This window comes from Takifugu flavidus, chromosome 7 (assembly GCF_003711565.1).
Source record: "Takifugu flavidus isolate HTHZ2018 chromosome 7, ASM371156v2, whole genome shotgun sequence".
In the NCBI taxonomy this organism is placed as follows: Eukaryota; Metazoa; Chordata; class Actinopteri; order Tetraodontiformes; family Tetraodontidae; genus Takifugu; species Takifugu flavidus.
The window spans coordinates 6,888,883-6,909,097 of NC_079526.1; the positions used below are offsets into that span (position 1 = coordinate 6,888,883).

At 46.7% G+C, this 20,215-nt stretch overlaps 1 protein-coding gene across 1 annotated transcript; it reads right to left on the bottom strand.

The window, feature by feature from the left end:
- Nucleotides 1–18,534: 18,534 nt before the first annotated feature.
- Nucleotides 18,535–20,158, bottom strand: LOC130528295 (transmembrane protein 275-like). The gene is made up of 2 exons (XM_057037475.1): nucleotides 19,968–20,158; nucleotides 18,535–19,324 (listed from the first exon to the last, which is right to left on the bottom strand). Exon 2 carries the CDS (start codon nucleotides 19,307–19,309, stop codon nucleotides 18,851–18,853), a length of 459 nt encoding a protein of 152 aa, XP_056893455.1. The 5' UTR covers nucleotides 19,310–19,324; nucleotides 19,968–20,158; the 3' UTR covers nucleotides 18,535–18,850.
- Nucleotides 20,159–20,215: the final 57 nt, after the last annotated feature.

Genomic DNA, 20,215 nt, shown 5'->3' on the forward strand with positions numbered 1-20,215 from the left:
TATTAAGCTTGACAAATGCCTGCGCGTGACTTTGCTGATCCTCCAGTTTAATTTGCTCAGATGCTGTTTTATTGTTGGGAAATGACTGAGCCCGTCTGACAGGTGAATAGGACATTCACGCATCATTGGTGCACTTTAATCGTCTATTGAGGCTCAAAACATAAAACAATCATAAATCTGCCTCCTCCGGACTTCTGTATTTAAATAAAGCCCACGTAGAGGTTAGAATGAGCAAGAGAAATTTTAGAAATATGAAAATACAACAACACAGAAGACTACAGGTAAAAACCTCTGAAAGAGAACGTTACATGGTGGTGAATGTAAATCAGAATAAATCACTTAATTTGAGTTAAAATTAAGAGCATCACGTTAACAGCGGGCTCATTGTTTAATTTTTGTTTAATGCAAGTGACAAAGGTGGAGGAAAGAATTCAGTCTTCCCGTGATTTTGATAAATTGGTATAAAACAAAACGATACAGTAGAACGTGTTGGCCCGTCTGACCGGCCTTTCCAGGACGGTTATTTACCTGCAGTCATCAGACAGTGTCAGTGAAAGAGCATGTATCTACTGGCCGTGGGGTGTCTGCTAATCACAACGTGTCTGTGGGGTTAAGTGAAGTTCAATTGCACAATAACAAGTACATAAATGTTAAATTCCAGGAACAGCGAGCACTGAGGGAACTTTGAGACCATTATGAGACGTCTCTTCCGGTACTCAGACAAATATCTCAGCGTAAAGGAGCCGCAGCGCTAAAACGAGGCAGAATTCTTCATCTGCGGCGTGGGAGTGTGAGAGCAGACGGGCAGAGTTGCCTTGAAACCCAGGAACTAATCCATGATATTGATCAGTGTGTTTCATATCGGCCCCTGTCATCCATCATGCTAACGGTGCGGGATAGGCCTAATTTATATCATCTGAAAGGTGTAATCAAAGATGAATGAACCCCGGCGTGGCGGAAATGTGCGCTGGGTCATAATTTCCTCCCCGGTGAGTGATGATAGCCGGCGATAAACACAAACAGCGCAAAGAAAGAAAGAAAGATACACTTTTAATGCCACTCTGAGCTGAATGTGGACTTTTCTCCATCAAACTTCAGGAAGGTTGCGATGAAAAGGAATTGGGTTCAATGTGTTATGCTAATTTTTCCTGCAACTAAATTCAGTTTTTGTTCCCTGCGAAACCTTGTCCAGGCCGTAGCAGCTGAGCGCTAACATCCAGGATCCACGCTCTACGATATATCTTTACTTTTGTGATCACGACTGTTGCTACAGGGTAAACTTTTACCTTTCCTACAATAGGAGAAGTGACAGCAGACAGGCTGACCCAAGGATGAGGGCGCTCGGCAGTGAGAGAGAGAGAGCAGCTGTAAATATAGCATGTGTAAATATATATAAATGTTTCCTTTTAAAAAGCCACTTAAGAACCCCAACCCTTTAAATAAGGCCAGGAATAATCTGTTTCCTTCGTCGCGGTAGATCCAGAAGGGATTTGCAGAAACATTCGGCAGTGACACAGATCTACATAATCATTTTAAGTTTCTACCCGCTCCTTCCAATGATTCTCCTGCTGTCATTTTAGATACCGCTAAAACTGATTTGGGCTCCCTAATCTCCCAGTATTTCTTAGACTTTAAAAATCTCTAATATTATAAGGAGATTATTTCATTTATAATTGATTGAGTGCATTTGCCGGAGTGCCACTTCAAAGTTGCCGAATTAAAGATGCATTTAAGACGCCCGGTGCCCGGCGCTGTGAGTCGCAGGGTGGGGTGAGAGGTTCTGTGGGGGAAGGGGGGGGGGTGTTTGGGAAGGGTCTCAGTTAGGAGGGGGGGGCTCGTGTTTTCCCAGTGGAGCCTGCTTAAATGGAGCACTCACAAAATGCCTCTCTGGGAGATGCTGTCGGAGGACACTACGCTGGCGACGGCGAGGCTCTGGAATCTTCCTCTGGGATTCTCCATCACGTCCATCCTCAAAGTTCCTCCGAGAGCACGTCAGCAGGATGAATCCCGCACCAAGTCTGCATACCTGTGAGAGACCTGAGCCAAGTATCTTCCTCTCCACTCAAAGAAATCAGCGTGGAGCCAAGAAAAAGGCACATTTCTCCAAAGCCTTTTCCCCCATAAGCTCTATCTTTGGATTTCCAGCCCACACAAATCTTCGCAGACCTGGACTAGAATATGAAGCTCCCCTGATTCCTCATCTCCGCTCTTTCCCAAACTGAGCTCATTCAGGCTCTCACCTCCTCTCTGCCTGAACAATACCTGCAAGTCCTCCCATTGGATCACTTTGAGGGTCCTCATTAACGCAGAGAAAGCCAGATAGGGAGTCTTTAAAGAAAATCTCCTCCAGCCCGAAGGAGCAGGAGCAGGATGTGGCCAATTGGAGCACCCGGGCCTTTGGGAGCGCTTAGGTTTGACTAAATGAATCTTGACAGTGAGGAGGATGCTCTCCTCCTGCCCAGTATTGTGCCACCCAACGATATGCCCCCTCCTCCAAAACTCGTTGCCTGAGATGCTGAGACTACCCCCCCACCCCGACCATCACCACCAGCGCCGCCACGGCCCGACCAGATCATAATCCTCTTAACGTTCTGCCTTATTAACCACTCATCTAAATGACATGAAAGCAACCGGCTGGAGAGAGGGCGAGGTGGTGTGTGTGTGTGTGTGTGTGTGTGGGGGCGGGGGGGGGTAAATTATTTTCTTTGGAATAAAGTCCTGGCCCTTTCACCATACACTACTCGGTATTTCACATTTGATTATGTGACAAGTGTATCTAAGTCTGCTCGGGGCTCAAGAGAAATGTATTTCAGAGCCCATCAGGCAGAGCAAATTTAAAAAGGGTCCGATGTGCCCTGTGAATGTGTGAGTGCGCACACACACACACCCAACCCACACTCCCCGCTAAATTGAATTCCAATTAAGACGATTCCACAGATGATGAATAAATGGATGATTCGGCTCACTTTCTTTTTTTCAATTGAAGAGCCTGTGATCCCTCTTACTCTCGGAGGAATCCACTCATTAGGCCCCATTTGGAACTAAGAACAGCCTCTGCTGCCCTGCCTGCACAGCCTGGTGAACCTTTCAAAACTCCCAGCACTCCCAATAACCAAGGTGTGAACAGTGTATAGCCTCACCTGTTGCCTTCCCCCGAACCCATATATAAGTTTAAAGTCCTTAAATGTCTATGAACTGGCCTATAAAGTTGTGGGGACCAGCCTAGATCTTTGTCAGACAGTTCAAGCCAACGTCCACCAGTGGAGGAAGGAACAGGGAGGACAGCTGGACATGAGGACAGAGGTGAAGATGTTGAGACTCCCTTTGATGGGATGGGAGCAGCCATTGGATGTTTTGGAGATACAAACTGAGAAGGCAGACTGAGGTGGTTTGGACATCTGTTTAAGGATGCTGAGGGTGGAACTGCCAGGCAGGAGATGAAGAGGAAGTCCAAAGTGGAGATTTATGGATGTGGTAAAGGGAAAATCCCCAGCTGTAATGTGTAAGAATATTTACAATAAATAAGAAAAAAAAAGTACGCATGTTCTCACTCATCTGTCCTTTATGTGCTAATTTTCCCACCTTTGCTAGTTCTAACTTCAGAGGCTCAAATTCTGGATTTGTAGAGATGCGTCGTCCAGCAGTGGACCGCACTTCACATTCCTCATATACTTCCCGTCTCACTTAAGCCAGTGTGTGGACTGTATTATCGTGACTGTGTCAGAATGTCACACCTCCATCCTAAATGACTGGGTCCAAACCTGAACCGCGCCGATCATCTCGGCGCCTCTGCCTCTGCTGCGACTAGTGTGACGGCCAACGAGACGGCCAACGAGACGGCCGAGGAGCATCTGGGGAAGTAGATCATGCTGAAAGTAATTCTTTTTATTCCTTGCCCAATCAAAATAATTATTTTTTTCTTTTCACACGTAACTGAGAGTGTCTTTGTTGGCATCTTTATCGCCAATTGTCAGCTCAATATATTTTGGTTTTGTATTTCTTGCTCCATAAACTGTGATTTGAATCTCCTGATAGACCTCTTCTGTTTGACTAATCCTGCATTTCTAAATCACGCTGGCCACGAGCATCGCACCATATGGAGCAGAAGAGTTAAGGAGACGCACCAAACACTGTGTGTCCGTCTGGAAACAAGTTTAACAGGCTTTTCTCAGATTTTCTTGGCATCACTTGGACACTTTTTTGGCATGAAATACAGCACTCGTCTGTGTTTGGACCTGCTGAGATAAAATGGAGCTGAAATTTGCCTTTCTTTTGACTTCCCTATGTGAACGCCATGCTCCTGTTAAGTTGACTAAAGACACCATGTCCAGGGCTTTGTACGCTCTGTTTGGTTTCCCCACATCTTGTTTTCTTGTGGCTCCTCAGGAAACTAAAGTCCTTTTCAGGGAGTTTATGAGGGTCCGCCTTGAGGAGCAAAAGCCCCGGCCGTGTTTGCTTTGGGAATAGTCTCCTGACAGGGTGCTAAAGGAGCATGTCAGAGCACAGGTCCTAAAGTGTTTGGGTAAAGAGAGCCGCTACCTCTTGCCACTGAGGAATCCGCCCTTCTTCGGTAATCTGTCACACCCTCTTCCAAATAAAACGGCTCAGAGATTTTCACACAAGTCTGTCAGGGTTAATATTTACCCCTGCCCTTCGGTCAAGAGTGGGGGGTAAAGAGGGGCAGACAGCGGCGGAGACAGAAAGTTTTTGACGGAGGTGTCATCTGCGCGTCTGCTAGCATGGGCCGATTAATACTGAAGCGGCACAGTTTAGCTGCCTTTGTCCTCGGTGAATGTCAGACTTTTGGGCGGCAGCAGCAGGTTTGACTGGATGGAGACGATTCTCAGGCATTTTCTTGGCAGAGGTTTGATTTGAATATTGGCAGAGTGGTAAAAAATGATGCTTACAGACAGTTTTAGACATCCTAGATCAGTCTGAGCAACAGTTTATAAAGGAGCAACTCTTCCCTGTGGTGCAGTAATTTGAATGAAAACTCTGACCTCATGGAGCCCAAATCTTCACCAGTTATTATGACCTTTAATGGCGCAAATACATTATATTAACTTTGTTCTGGTTGAGGCTAATTGCCCCCCCCCCCCCCACACACACACACACACACCATAATTAGCCACATACCAGCAAAGTCCGGAAATAATGAAACTAAGAGAAGTTTTAAACAAATACATTTATAAATTCTGTTTTTGCATCTGTCTGTCTTCGCCCGTCATGCACGTGCGGTGGTGGGCGAAGCGGGGGAGTCACTGCAAAAGAGAGAGGGGTGGTGGTGGCGGGGGGATTTAGCGTGGCCTGTCAGAGGGCTAATTCCTGCGCTGGCGTTGGAGCTCCTCAGCTCTGCCATGGCTCAGATATTCAGATTTGGGCTGGGCTGCCATGTGGGCTCAGAGATACTCCGCAGCCGACTCCTCCCCCGCCTATTCAGGGCCCGCGAGGAGCCTTGGGATGGCGTTAAAAAAGGAGATTAAGTTTCCTCCAGGGAGCAAAGCTCCTTAAGGGGGTATCTATGTGCCTCTCAGCCGCCTGGTCAGTGAGGGATGCGCAAGGGGGGCCTCGCTGTGAACTCTAAAACAGTGGTGGGTGGGGGCACAGCATGCAAAGAGACTGACCTGACTCCCACCCATCTGACGCCACCTCGTCCGTGGTTAGCAGCACAAAATGTTGACATCCAAACGTATTTGCTCAGATTCTCGGATAAGAGTGTGAGCATGTAAGATTTACCGCACTTCTGATATCAAGTTGTTAAACTGCACATCACTGGGAGCTTTTTAAGCTGTGGAAGTGCGTTCCACTGAGTTGGATCTCAATATGGACACTCAAAAAGGCTTTGATTTGCTCCAAAAAAGGACCATTGTCCACAAGTGGAGATATCAAAAATAGATTTTTTTTGTATGACTAATGCTATATAATTAGCAATACTGATGAGTGGAGAGGTGGAATTCTAAGGCGTTCCTCAGATTTGTAGCAAAGGGCTGTAAAAAAGAAAACCCCCTTATCTGCTCTATTCAGCAGTGGTCTCTCCTGGGAGGCGAGGATCACCGCTCTGAGGGACTGTCAGGTCCTGCCAATAGCCATAATGGACCCTAATTCCACATTAATGCAGTCTAAATGAAGTGTCAGAAAGAGATTGATCTGCTGAGGGCCTTCCCTGTCCTCAGTGGACACCTGGTTGCCCTTCTGCACGCATCCGGATGGGGGATGGGGGGGGGACTGTTCTGAAGTCTGCCAAGAGCAACCTGTCAGACTGTACAGGCACGCAACTTTAAAAAGTCTGAACCCTGTTTAAACTGACTGAGATGGAACGAGGATGTAATTTGAAGGAGGGGGGGAAGCAGCAGGTAGCAGGATGGAGCCGTCCTGTCTCAGGGATCCTTTACATGAAGGTACATTTTCCGTCGTGTTCTGTTGTTTGACAGGTACATAGGCTGGATAATTCTGCCAGTGGGAGACTTTGTGGGGAGCTTAAATACTACCAGTCCTCCTACTGTACATTATCTAAAACCCCCATTTTACTTTTTTCCATTAGTAATTCTTGTCCACAGAAGTGGATTTTTACTCACTGTCACGTTTAAAGTGCTACTTTTGCTGTATAGAGAGTATTAAGCTAATCATGCCGTAATTCTACTTTCTGTATGCTTGTCAAAAATAAAGGGAAATAGCAGGGAGACACTTTATTTCATTTTTGTTAGACTATCCTTGTTTGACAAGCAAAGGCTGGGCCGATTTCTTGTGATCAAATACTCTCCAGTGACCTGGAGATAAGCTCCATCCTACAAACTTCTCCCTTAAACTGTGGCTTTAAATGCACCCTATAATTCATCAAGGCCCTTAGAGGGCCCAGCACCCGCCCTGACGCCCACAGTTAATTGGGACCCCGTATATCGTATTAAATGTAGTCATGGTTGCAGATGATTGCCGCCATGAGAGTGTGATCGTGCACGCTCGAAGGGTGTCGCTCTTTGGATGAGCTCCCCAGGTGACGGCAGGAAGTGTGTCAGCGTCAGTTTGATGCACTTTAATGCCGCAGCTTTTGGCACATGCGGTCAGGTTAATGAAACTCGGTGAGAGGCCGCTCGTCCTCGGCTCTCACCTGCCAGGAAGCTGCAGGTGACGGGATGAGGTTCAGAAACCGGCTGCCTCTCTCCCTCTGCACCCCTCCCCCACCAGCAGGACAGTCTGATACCCTCTTTAGACACCAAAGCCCCCCCAGTTCAACGTCCCACACTGTCTGTCGCGTACTGCTGGTTTGTACCCCACTCTTATGATCACATGATCAGATAAAGAGACCTTTAAGTCTATTAAAAGTTTGGGTTTTTTCCACTTCCTCCTCTGTTCTGGTTGCATTTAGGCTTGTTTTTAGTCGTTTTTGTATCGATACTATATAAAAAATTTGAACTTTTAGCCGATAGGACACAATGATAGCAGCCTACGTATACGTTTATCGACTCCGTAGGTGGCGTGAAAACATCTGGCATTCAGCAGAGAGAAACATGGCGTTGCAAACTGGTGTGGAAGTTTTTTCTGTTGTTTCCAAGGTGGATAACAAGGACGGAAGGAAGGGAAACCTGCTGCAAATATCACAGGAGGTAGGGAAAGTTACATCGTCGCCATGATGACATGAGTGTCATCATTTATGTTGATTAGCGCTCTTAACTAGTTGGTAATTATTAATGACCGCACACATCTGACTAAACCTCTGAGCCGGTTTGAACGGTGTCAAACATCTTTATCTTTTCAGGCAATTAATTAAATATAAAGATTGGCCAATTTACGACAAGACAAATGTGGGCCGGAACCTTTAATTGACACCTGAACGAACAAATCCAACACTGTCTGTAGGACCGAGGTGATGGGGACAGCGGCTTTCGCAGCCCTCAGTGTTTGTCCTTGCCCTCTCTTTTCTCATGGACACACAAGTAGGGCACAACCGGAGAAAGAGCAGCACAATCGGGAGGCATCCTGTCACTTTAAGAGTGGGGACCCATCTAATCTTCCCTCTATCCACTCAGGCCCCGGATTTATACATTTCCTGCAATCTCGACTCTCAAAGCCGTCTTGATTTCGAGAGTATGTGTCTGCTTGTGAGGGAGGAAGTGTGGGACTGGCAAGAGGTACTATTGCAGGGGGCTGGGTGGGGGGGTGGGGGGTTGTGGTTTGTTTGTGCTGTCCTTTAGAAAAAGAGCTTACGGGTTCAGCAGGAGAAACGCGGGGAGCTAATGTGAAGATTTGGGACTTTCTCGGAGGCTTGGCCTCGTCTAAGCTCTGTTTGCTTGAGCCGTTTGTGGGGTCCTGCTCACACTAAACCCAGATTAATATTCCTCCCATATCCAACCAGCCCAGACACCGTCTCCCGGCCTCACTGTCCCCCCTCCCCTCCTCCCCCCGTCCCTGCCTATTCTGGCCGTGATCGTCTCCGTTTCCTAATCCAAGTCCGCTGCCTCTCATCTTGCTCTTTATCTCGCCTAAGTAAGCACCTTTCTCATGGCTTCTCTCCATGAGGGGATGCAGCAGGAGGAGCGTAAATATGTTTTTCCTCGAGTCCCCCTCATTCCTCGCCCGACCTCTGTCAGGTGTGACCATCGGGCCAGATTTTATGGATCTGTAGGTATTAGGCAAATATTTCAATCATACGAGTAATAATAGCCACATTAATCTGTATAGAAGAGGGAAATGTTATTATTTTTAACCACTATGGGCAAGTCTAATGAATGGGAACGTGGAATATCATTTGACAAAAGAAACAAAGCAGGAAAATCCGTGTTTCGTTTGCTTCTTTCGGTCATCTCTGAAAAGCGACAACTGCCACCTCCTATGCAGGTTTCCCAGAATTTTCTTTAACAAGATTCTTGCCAAAAGCGTCTTTTCCTTCTGTTTGCGGTTTTCTTTTCTCCCTCTCTTGTCCCTTTTCTCCCATCTGGATCAAGACCGAGGGAAAAAATAACAAACGCGTTTTTGAGCCGAGGGAAAAGGGGGGATGAATTTGGCGTGCTAAACAGGCAGGCTAAACCCATTACCTAAGTGTTCTTTATCTTCCCATATGCTTTTGTTGCTTAATCAGCTTTGTATCTCTCCAAATCCTGGATTGAGATAACAAACAAATGGATGAGCTCAACGTGCACGTTGAGCCTTTCTGCTGGCACTTCAGATGTCGAAGGCTGTGCTGCTGCACAGTGGTCAGAGCAGAAACCACAGCCAGGTCCCAGGTCCAACCTCTTCTCTTTATTCCTCCTGTTTTCCTTGGACCGGTTGGACACTGACTAACACGACCTGTCTTCCTGACTGCTGGACACGGCAGGACAGACAGTCAGACATCGGGGGGAGTAAAGCTCCAGCTCACAGATTTGCAATCTTCAGCTATGGTTTCTCTCAACTTCTTCTACATAAGAAAGGAAGGATTCTAGATTATCTCTGGCACTCAAAGCCAAAGAGAGTCGAAGGCTTTCCGGGTACAAAAAGGACTTTACAGCCAATATGGTTTGTGCAATAACTGCAATTGTTATCAGATTTACTCCAGGGTTTCTACAAACACGACTCTAACTGCTCCGACCTAAACCGTCAACCTTAAGAGGCTATAATACTCAATGTTGGTTACATTTAAAAGAGAAAAAAGCACTTGCAATGTGTCACATATCTCATGTTGTTGTGTCTTTGCTTAGCTTTATTTGCACCTCTTTTGTCCAGAACATGAAAGAGTCAAACTCAACACTAGGAAACCAACTAATATCACACATGTCTGACAAGCTTCCCTAATCTCCACGCCCACACCGGGATCTCCTGATTTGACAGTAATGTCCCCACGAGGCTAAGCTCAATACACTTTGTTGCACGTGCACACACGTGCAATAAATGGAGCAACTATATTGTTAAGTTCATGACAAACTCACACGCATCAGGAGAGTCGGCCTGAACAGCTGTTCCTCTCCTTCCTCCAAACTGAATTTCGCAGGGCGGGTCCACATATTTTCGGCCGTCAGGGGTCACAAACCTTAAGCTACAACAAGTCTGTGCGTGAATTTAAAGCGAGAAGATAAAATCCATATGCTCAAAAAAAGTGTGATGAGTAAAAACAAAAGAGCATTTGACATGAAATATGCATGAATATATAATAGAAGATAAAAGGTAGCACAAAAAGCTAAAGCTAAATTACTCGACAATAGCACAGGAGAACAGCGAGGTGGCCCACAATGCTGTGAAAACGATGTTCTGCAATAAAGGTGTTTACGTGCTGCAATAATGCCACTGAGATTGGCAAACCTCGCGTGTCTTAATGCGATTAAGGCCGATTCGGGCCTAATTCAGAGTGACGAAAATGACTAAGGAGTCTTTACACGACGATGAGCTGATTTTTGTCAATATTGGAGGTTTTTTTTAGCAGACTCAGACATAATCAAGGTCTGTGAAATTCAAGTTCCTCACTAAACTGTCAGATCACGACACCTGCGAACTCTAAAATCTGAAGTTCCTCAACACGCTACTGGCTGTTTGAATGTCGCTGTAGCTGTTTGGTTTCAGTGTTGGAAACAGCTGCTGAGATTGGCGCACGTTCTTGGGAACCTGCTCGGCTTTTTAGGATTTCACCTGTGGCCTTGCACGCCGATATTGAAAGTGGTTTGGGAAGTATAGCAACACCTCGAGGTGTGACAGTTGAGCTCATCTATGAAATTTTCAAAAAACAGCGGTGACAGACCAGAGAATTGTGTCCGGCCTCGGCGTACGTCTCACAGTCGAATTCCCCCGGGGCAGAGAGGCTCATCACCCCATCTTGTTCCCATCATTAACCATACCTACACACACACACAAGCCCCTGAAGTTCACACACTGACACACACACCTACACACAGAGTCGGGGAATGCTGGGGAAAATAGCCCTCATTTATTATTGCCACACTCCCTCGTCTCGTCCCCGCGGTTCAACGGGTGCTCCGCCAAAGCACGTCTTCCACCGCCAATGTCACACAATTACCTCTTAACTGCTCAAACAAATAGAGCGACCCAGAGAGTGACATCAAATCAAAACTGTCACAGGTGATTGAGTCTGGTCATCAAGGCCGCCCGCCCGCTACCTGTCAGGAGAGTGAGGGAATGAAAGGAAGACAGAGAGAAGCGGGAGAATGTGATAGCGGCTTTATAATAGACCCCTAATAATGTATAAACACCCCCGCTCTCTTTTCTGGCTCCACTCATATTAAAGTTGGGCACTGAGAGCGCGATGCCCTCCTTTTCAGCCGCTCCGCCTCCTCTCGGGACTCAGGGCAGAGAGGAATGGCTGTGAGTGTAATAATGATAGGGAAAATGATAGAGGGGAGATTGAAATTTCCATCCTCTGAACCATGCCGGCTCTGCTCCCGAAAAGACATTGGCTGCTAATGGGGTTAGATCACACGCATGAGAGTCCGAGGCCTGAGCGATGCCCCCGCGTCACCGACGGAGGGGGGGAAAGTCAACACTTTGTAAAAAAAAATACTCCCAAAAGGTTTGGGTAGGAAGCGACGGTCCCCCGACTCCGGCAAACCGTCTGGACTTGCTTGTGTGACTGCGAAGAGCCGAACCTGCCAATAAAATGAAAGAAAACGCCTGAACAACTGGAGCCAGAGGACCATTAGGGACACGGAGACGCTGTTGCCAGTGTCTGATGTAAATTGGAGAGTGACACAGTCAACAGACACACTCGGCTGCACGCTGCCACGGAACGCCGGGGCCGTGACACTGACAAATGGAATATTTCAGAGGACTTAATCAGAGGAAATGGGGGTCGGTCTGCCGGTGACACGCGTCTCGCTCCAACACTCCCGCAAAGAAAACAGACTGCCGGCGATAGAAGAGCCACATCTCCGCCTGACTCTCTGTCTATCTGTTATCGTCCCATTATTACCATGATACCAGGCGGGTCGGTGTGCGTGTTGCCAACAGCATGTAGGACATTCAGATTCAATCACAGATACCAGGCGGAAGCTGCAGCAACAAACCCACTGTAGAATGGCAACACGCTGGGCTGCATAGTAGCAGAATATATTCAGGCTAAATGGATAATTGGACACAAACACTCCAACAGAGCATTTAAGATGTAGAGTTGGACCAGCTCAGATTTTTTAGCAAAGACATCCAGACTGCACTGATAATATAGCATCAAGCCATTTCTGTGCTGCTGACCCAGGAGGACGGGGGACAATGAAGAGGGGACGCAACAGCTGTAGCTCCCATTCTTGAGCTGCCCCGCTGTCAACATGTTGGGTTGGTCCCAGCACTATGCTGCAACATACCAGGCCATCCTACTTTTTATTAGAGTCGTCCAGTCCTATTAACATCACCCACCCCCCCTCAAAAAAATCAATCTCGCGTCTCCTGACTCCTTTGCTTCCTAGATCCATGGCAGTGCCACCAGAAGCTGCCTACGTCCGTGAGATTTGGCGCCTCAAGTCCAGTAGCTCCATGCTGGGTATGAATCACGGCAAGGAGCCGCTGCGCTGTCACAGCGGCTACAGATCAATGATAATTACCACCTTGACATGAGTACGCTTATTACTGAACAGGATCAGGGACAGGGGCCCGAGCCCCGGTGGCCGTAGGGCCCGATCGATACTCCAGGAATAATGGCTCTCTGGGGCCCTAGATTGGACTTTGCCACTAAACAAGCCATTACAGCCGCACGCATGACAGCTTAGGTCTAGATATGCGTCCTAACTCTCCTTGTCCTGGAGGCTTCTCTCTCGGAACCCGCCTCAGTATGGCTCCCACAGGCCTCCGTACTCAATCTTGTCACGGGCTGTTATGGGCAAGCGAGACACTCGCCTCTGGCTTTGAGACACGTTAACCAGAAGTGAGTGATTAGGGGAAGCATGCTGCTACAACACAATGTGCCTCTGTACAGCACACCAGTGAACGGGGGCCCTACAACGTGACCCGGTGATCGGCGCCGAGCATAGAGATCAAACAGCGCGGTGTGCAACGCACACTCGCACAAACAAGACACACAAACGCGAGCACGTCGGGGCGTATAAGCGATGCTGATCCGTCTGTGGCAGTCCTCATCTTCTTTTGGGCTTTGAATTCCACCGTTTCCCTCCTGCAGATCCCTTGTTTTTTTCCCCCTTCTCCTTTTTTAATCCGGTCATACCTGTAATCAGGCTCTATGACAGGAAACTTCAGAGAATCAATTAGTCCTCGCCTCATCCGGGAGCCAAGACGATTCCTCTCGACTTGAGCCGCAAACTCCTTCTATCAGGAGTCATTCTGCCTGCCTAACACCCAGACTCCTCTCTCCTGAGCCCGGATAGGTTTGACTCTAAGCCTCTAAAACGTTGACAACCCAAAGCGCCTTTCTCTCGGCAAGCCCTTACAGCCTGCCTCAACCCCGGCCCTTTCTCCTCTCTCTAACGTCACTGCTGCTAAATAAAGACTGATTTGTTTTCCTCCATTTCGTACGGGGGTAAATAAACAGCCGTCTTTAACAGAGTTGGACGAGCACAGATTCAGCCGGTGAAACTTGCGACTCTGCCTTTATCCCCGAGGAGACCCGACAGCGGGGACGGCTTTGTTTCAAATGCCGCCACATGGCACAAAGGGAAATGAAAACTCTTCTGCTGACTACAGCAGGCCCTGGAGTGGAGTCTGGAACAAACAGAACATTGAGGGGTCAGATTTAATCCCCCCGCCCCTGTCTTTTGTATTCAGATTAAAGACTAAGGAGGATTTGCGGAAGCCTGGAGCCTCTTGTTAAAAGACTGTGTTCTCCACTTAACCTGCAATTTACCTGTCACTTAAACCTGCCGCAGCCATCATAACACCTCTGCTAGTTAAAGGGGCAGAGGTTTTTTTGTTTAATGTAGTGTATTTCCAACTCTGAATAAAGGCTTCATGTTCGCTTGAGCATAATGGACCCGCCGACAGATGCTGGTTAAAGCAGCACCAGCCTGTGGAAGATACTTAACCCCTCAGGAATATGGGTTTACCTCACTCACTCACACACACACACACACACACACACACACACACACACACACAGAGCTCACCAGCAGAAATCACCTTTCAACCAGCCCGGCTGTTCACATAAAGTTGAATCTGGCGTTTATACTCGGGAGCGCCATGAAGGAGACGCCTGCAGACCATGGCGGCGCCTCACGACATGATCTGTATTTCCAGACTTTCTTGTCCTGTCTGTTAATGTGAAACTGCCCCCCTGCACGCGCACGCACACACACACACACACACACACCATTGGCTCCTCAAGCGCGGCTCATTTTCTTTGATCCAATATAAATTAATGGAGGAAAAACTGCCGCCATCCTTCTACCAAACCTCATCTATTCGGTTCTCTCTGGTGGGTCGTCTTGCCGCCTGTTGGACGACCGTAATGCCCCACTAAATCTTCCACCTCTGCAGACCCCTTTGGGTCAGTGACAGCAGGAATGTGGAACATTTATACTGGCAGTGCAGCCAAGGTGAGCTGTGGAAGTGACTCTGAGACGTTATCGCTCACACTCGCTGGGCGCCGGAGCTCCGAGACGCTTCTACCTTCCGGTTCTCGGAGGCGCATGCAGATGCCCACCAAACAGGCATCCAGCCTGCAATGAAGCTTTACGCAAGGCTTTGATACGTCCCTTAATCTCCCCTAAACTGTCCCACTGGTTTTAACTCCCTTACGCATTAGCCTATGTCTTATAACTTAAGAGTTTATCGTTAGGCGCTAAATTTAGACGCCATTTCTTAAGATGCAAGGCAGCTTGGGAGCTGAGCACTATACGGCGTGCAAAATGATAAACCCACCAAAGCATAAGGGAAGATGAGCATTGTTTTAAAACCAGTTTGGAGTGAAGCATATTTTCCTTGTGAGGACAGTTTAAATGTTGGGACAACTCAACCCCTTTTCTTCCATTGTTTGTCCCTAAGGATCATTTTCAGCTGTTTAACTTCAATTGCTCTTTACTGCTCCAGAGCTGTTCTTCCTGGTGTCTGTCAGAGTTTATTCTGAAGGAAAACACCAGCCCCACACACATCAGACCCATCCCCGATGGGCCCCTGCGTCAAATTCCCAACTTAAAACCCATTACTGAGCTATCAGCCAACTCATAATGCTGTCTAACGACCTCATTTCCCTAAGTGTCAACCCCGTCAGTCACCGGAGGCCCCCGTCGGCTCAGACGCCCCCCGCGTCCGAGAGTCACGGCTCTGGGGCGTCGCTGCTGCATCGTCTCATTCCGTCCTCATCAAAAACAGGATTGAGGCTTCAATCTCTGAAAATATGTCGAGGCAAAGTGACTGGAGGACACAGGGGGTCAGAGACTTTGGAATAAAAGTGCTGGGAATTTCATTTCATTTACCTGGCCCACACTATTAGTCAGGGCTCTATTTCGATGGAGTTGGGGGGGGGGGGGGGGGGGGGGGGCTGCAGGATGGTTACTGCAGCAAGCCAGAATGTGCAAAAGAATGATAATCTGATGGAAGCACAAATTATTTTTGTCCTTGTTACCTGTGAGGAGGAAAGTGATGAGACAGGACAAGGTTGAACTGGGGGTGGCCATTGTGTGCGTGTCCTCCTCTGTAGGGCTCCCTGCACACCTTCCTTTGAACTGATTTGGTAAATATGGAAAGGGGCCCCTAGGCCACACGGGCCGGCCCCTCTTTAGGAGTGGATAATTGACTCCTTTTCCTCTTTGATAATTCATTGCTTGCATATGCCAGCTAATACATCAGCTGAAAACTGCCCTGGCCCCTCGTCTCCCTCGGCGCTCTCTCCCTCTCTCTCTCTCTCTCTCACACACACACACACACACACACACACACACACAGAGGAATGAGCGACTGCCGAGGCTGAGCATAAAAAATGGGGATGACAAATGGGAGCACTTCCACATCTATGAATGAATTATGTCTTCTAAATACCTTGAGCAGAGGCAACTGTCAGATGGCGTCTTTGCTAATCTGGGACAAAATATGACCAGCTCTGCATTAAAGACGAGGGAGCAGGGCGGCGAGAGAATGAGGCGAGAAATGAACGAGCAATCAGGCCATTAAAACGTGGTGTCTGATTCAGCTTTGGTGGACATTTGCACATTTATCACTAAATGGAAATATCCTCCCCCTTTTGTCATTTTAATGCGGCTCCTTCCGTTCAAATAGATTAGGATTATTCCGACAGAACAGAGATATCATTTGTTTTACAATAGCCGAGTCAGCGCTCACAAGAGTCGTTAGGAATTTGGAAAACTGAATGGAGCGATCAAATTAAAGACACTCCAGCTGTGGGGGGGTGGAGGAGTGTTTGATTGAACGCAGTAATGTCTCAGATGAGACGCCGGGCCTGGAGCGCTTGAGGTCCCTCACCTGCTGATGCCTGTGTTCAAAGAGGGAGGTCAAAAACACGTTGACCTTGTTATTGTTGCAACGCGCGGCGAGGCGAGGGCGTATTTCCTGCTGGTGTCTTTGGAGCAGCGGTTCCAGAGACGACCTGCCTGAGGTCCGGGGCCGCAACTGGTGAAGAGACGAGGCTTGAAGAGGCCCAAATACATGCAAACCACTACAGGCGTGATGGATTTAATGTTCACCTAATACAGGAATTATAGGTGTCAATCAATCAATCTTTATTTATATAGCGTCTGTAAGCACAAAAAGTTTATCTATGTGAAATAAATTCACGCGTATATAGGGAAATAAGGTGAACTTCCTGTTCTTAATGACTTCATAGTGCCATAGACATTTCAAATTATTTAGGCTGATCGTGACTAATTTCATATCACGTCCCCTAAGTCTAAATTCTCTTTGAGTCTTTATTTAAACTTACCTTAAAACATTGACACAAGACATTTAGAAATGTAAAATTTCACATTTAAGATATGATGTAATAATAAGGGCTGAGATATCACACACGTTTTTCTTTGCTAATACATGTGATTCAATTTTACGTATATTTAATATTTCCAGTGAGCTCGTTTAGTTAATTAACATCAAAATGTTTTTATATATATTAAACATAGCAAAGATATTCAATAGGTCTTCTGAGAGAAAATATGTGTTTAGATAACAATACGTAAATTAAGAATGGTATATTTAATTTATCCAAAATAGTGAATGCAGCTCCTGCCTGTTGGAAAAACAATATTAAACCTGCAAGAAAGTATAGAAAATAATCAATTATTATGAGTAATCTACAGGACATTTCAGTATTTACAGAAGCGAAACACGAATCGCGCCTTATTAATTATTTGGTGTTTTCGTAAATAGCAACATATTTTAACGCTTTTTTGTCAGTCTAGTAAATGAAAACATCATTTATTAGATATACCTGATATACTGAACAATATTAATCAAGAACAGCACAATTTAGTTCCTGACCAAAACCGACTCGTCTTTTCACGGATCAAAAACATGTTAGTATTAAACTGTGTCTGCATTATTCTAGGAATTCCAGCGGTTTTGGCTTAAACAATTGATTCAATTTTAGACCAGTCAAATAAATCTACGTTTAAATTATTTAACCTTGCAAGGAAAATGGAACTACCGGGTATGTGATGCCCTCTAGTGGACAAAGGACGACGTACTCCAGCAGGTAAAATACGTAAATAACGTGTATCTATTTAATTTAGATCTGTAATTATCACCGTTACCACGTAGGCCCGGTTACAGTAAAGTACACCAAATTCAAATCAAACACATGAACTAAAATGGTTTAATTTGTCATTTTTTATTAGATTGGACTATAACTTGAATGACGGACACGTCCTTCGGTCGAAAGGAATTTGTGATTACCAGCAAAAAAAAAAAATCCTGTTGTAAAATACGATCTTGTTTATTTGTTTATTTTTAAAAAAACGCTTTTCAGTATATTGATGTAAGATTTGTAACAAATGTGCTGAGCTTGATGAAATCTGAGCTTCGGTCAATGAAAACAAAGCTCTTACTAATTGACTTTGGAAATGTGTCTTTAAGCTTTTTTTTATTCTTTACTTCCTTTTACCAACACACCTTTTGTAATCATGTGCGGACTGATTACTGGGTAAATAAATGATCGCTGCGGATAATTTCACCTCTGGGTTCGCATGTGGCTGCCAGCACACATCAGAGCAACACCTGCAGGTTCAAGTCCTGTTGACTCAGAAACGCGCGCACACACACGCACACACACTAGCCTTTGAGTGCGTGGCCCAGCACCTAACCATGCCAACTATCCCCTCTGACCCTGAACCAAACCCTGTCTAACCCACAAACCATCTTTTTAGGTTGCACCACGTTACAACACATAATAACCAGAACCAATAGTTGATGGTGACTGCTCTGTTGTCTGTTATCGTGTGCGCGTGTGTGTGCGTGTGAGTGATCACTGCGTGTTCTGCTGTGTTTGTCGACAGCAGATGTGTGACAATGAGTCAACAGAACTCTTACTTTTACCAGCATATGTTGGGCCAGAGGCAAAACTGATGGTGTGTGTGTGTGTGTGTGTGTGTTTGGAAGGAGCCATTTGTACAGCTGCTGCTGGTGTATTCCGTGCACGCGTGACCGTTTCTGTTCCTCTCAACTCAAAACCCCGGAATGACAAGCAAGTTTTATTGACATGAAGACATTGGTCATTTGTTCCTGAACATTAAGTGCTGGATCTGATCCAGGCATCCACTGACAGTCCGACGTTAATGGTTCCATTTCTGCCTGTTTGAGAGCAACTGCCTGGAACGACCCTTTCTTGTTCCCGCACACTTGTGTGCGACATGGCAACAACAACGACATGCAACAACTGGATAAATGCAACAGAGACGATTGTTTAAAATAACCCAGGGACAGGAGTCCAGACAGCAGCGGAGGGAGAACCACGCCACCCCCGTCTGGAGTGACCCCCGCTGCTCCATCCTCAGGCTGGAGCACCACTTCCCTGGCTGGAGTTGGACCTGTGAGAGGATGAGGGGGAGTTGGTGGGACTGAGCTGGACGGCCGTGCTGTCCTGCAAGGTGTGCTCGCTGGTCTCCATCTCAAAGGCCACAGTCCCGATCTGCATCAGCCCCCATTTCTCACCTCCCTTAGCCCCATTAGCTGCGTGGGCCCGGGGTCTCCTGCTGACCACGCAGCAGGCCACGAAGAAGGCCGCCGCTATCAGTAAGAGGAGGGGGCCGATGACGATGGTGACGTTCCCAGCGGGAACTAAAGTGCCGAAGGCCAGCGCTCCCACCAGGGTGACGTTGATGCCCGCCAGCATGATGCACAGGCCGCAGGCACAACAGAGCGAGGGCGAGGGCAGGTTCTGGTGGAAGGAGGGCGGCGCGGGGGTCATGGGGAAGCCAGACGGTGTGGTGGTGCGTTCAGGTTTCCCCATGTGGGACACAGAGTTCTGTGAGACGATAAGATAACGGACTCAAGTCAGTAAACACATCGTGTTTATGCGCACAAGTAAAGGAAGGAGTTCAGTCTCCTGCTGCATCAGAAGACTGATGTTTGGTTTTACTCAACTGCAGTTTATTTAGAATTTTGAGGGTTTTTTTTTGTCATTTAAGATTGAGATTAAGATGTACTTTATTCATCCCCGTAGGGAAATTGAATAAATAAATAAATTTACATGCTGAAGATGGGTTGTCTTTAGATGTACAAATTTTTATTAGCAGTGGAAATGTGTCAGCAATGATTATAACATAAAATATTTTTTAAAAGACCACAATGACATCCAACCCAAACTCCTTAATTCCGAAAAATGATTTTAATATTTACTTTTGCCTTTCAACCATGACATGAAAATGACTTCATCTAAAGATTGCTTCATCAATTATTTTCTATTCCTGTTATGTTAAATAGGTTTTGAAATACCAGCCCTGCTGAGCTCCCCCAAAAGCAAAAGGTCAATAACGCCATTTCAATAAGGAAAAACACAAAAGCAGCTAACATAAAACCACCACGCTCCATCTTTGTCGCTCAATTTAACGCAGTAAAGATTCTTTTTTAATGAAGAGCGCGATGATCGTCGTGATGGTGTTACTCACTCAGCTCAGACTCAGGTTCAGGATCAGGTCCGATGCTCCGTCATGTTGTGCAGGAGTCGCTGAAGCGGAGATGATCTGAGGTGGACGAAGACCTGCTGCTTACCTCCGGGTCAGAACCTGAGCGCACCGCAGGGGGGCGCCAGAGAGCCCAATGAAGGTGGAACTTCCGCCAACGCCGTTTTATGTCCTAACGTCAACTGCACTCTTAAACATGCAAAATCTTAACAAATCTCTGTATCAAATATATT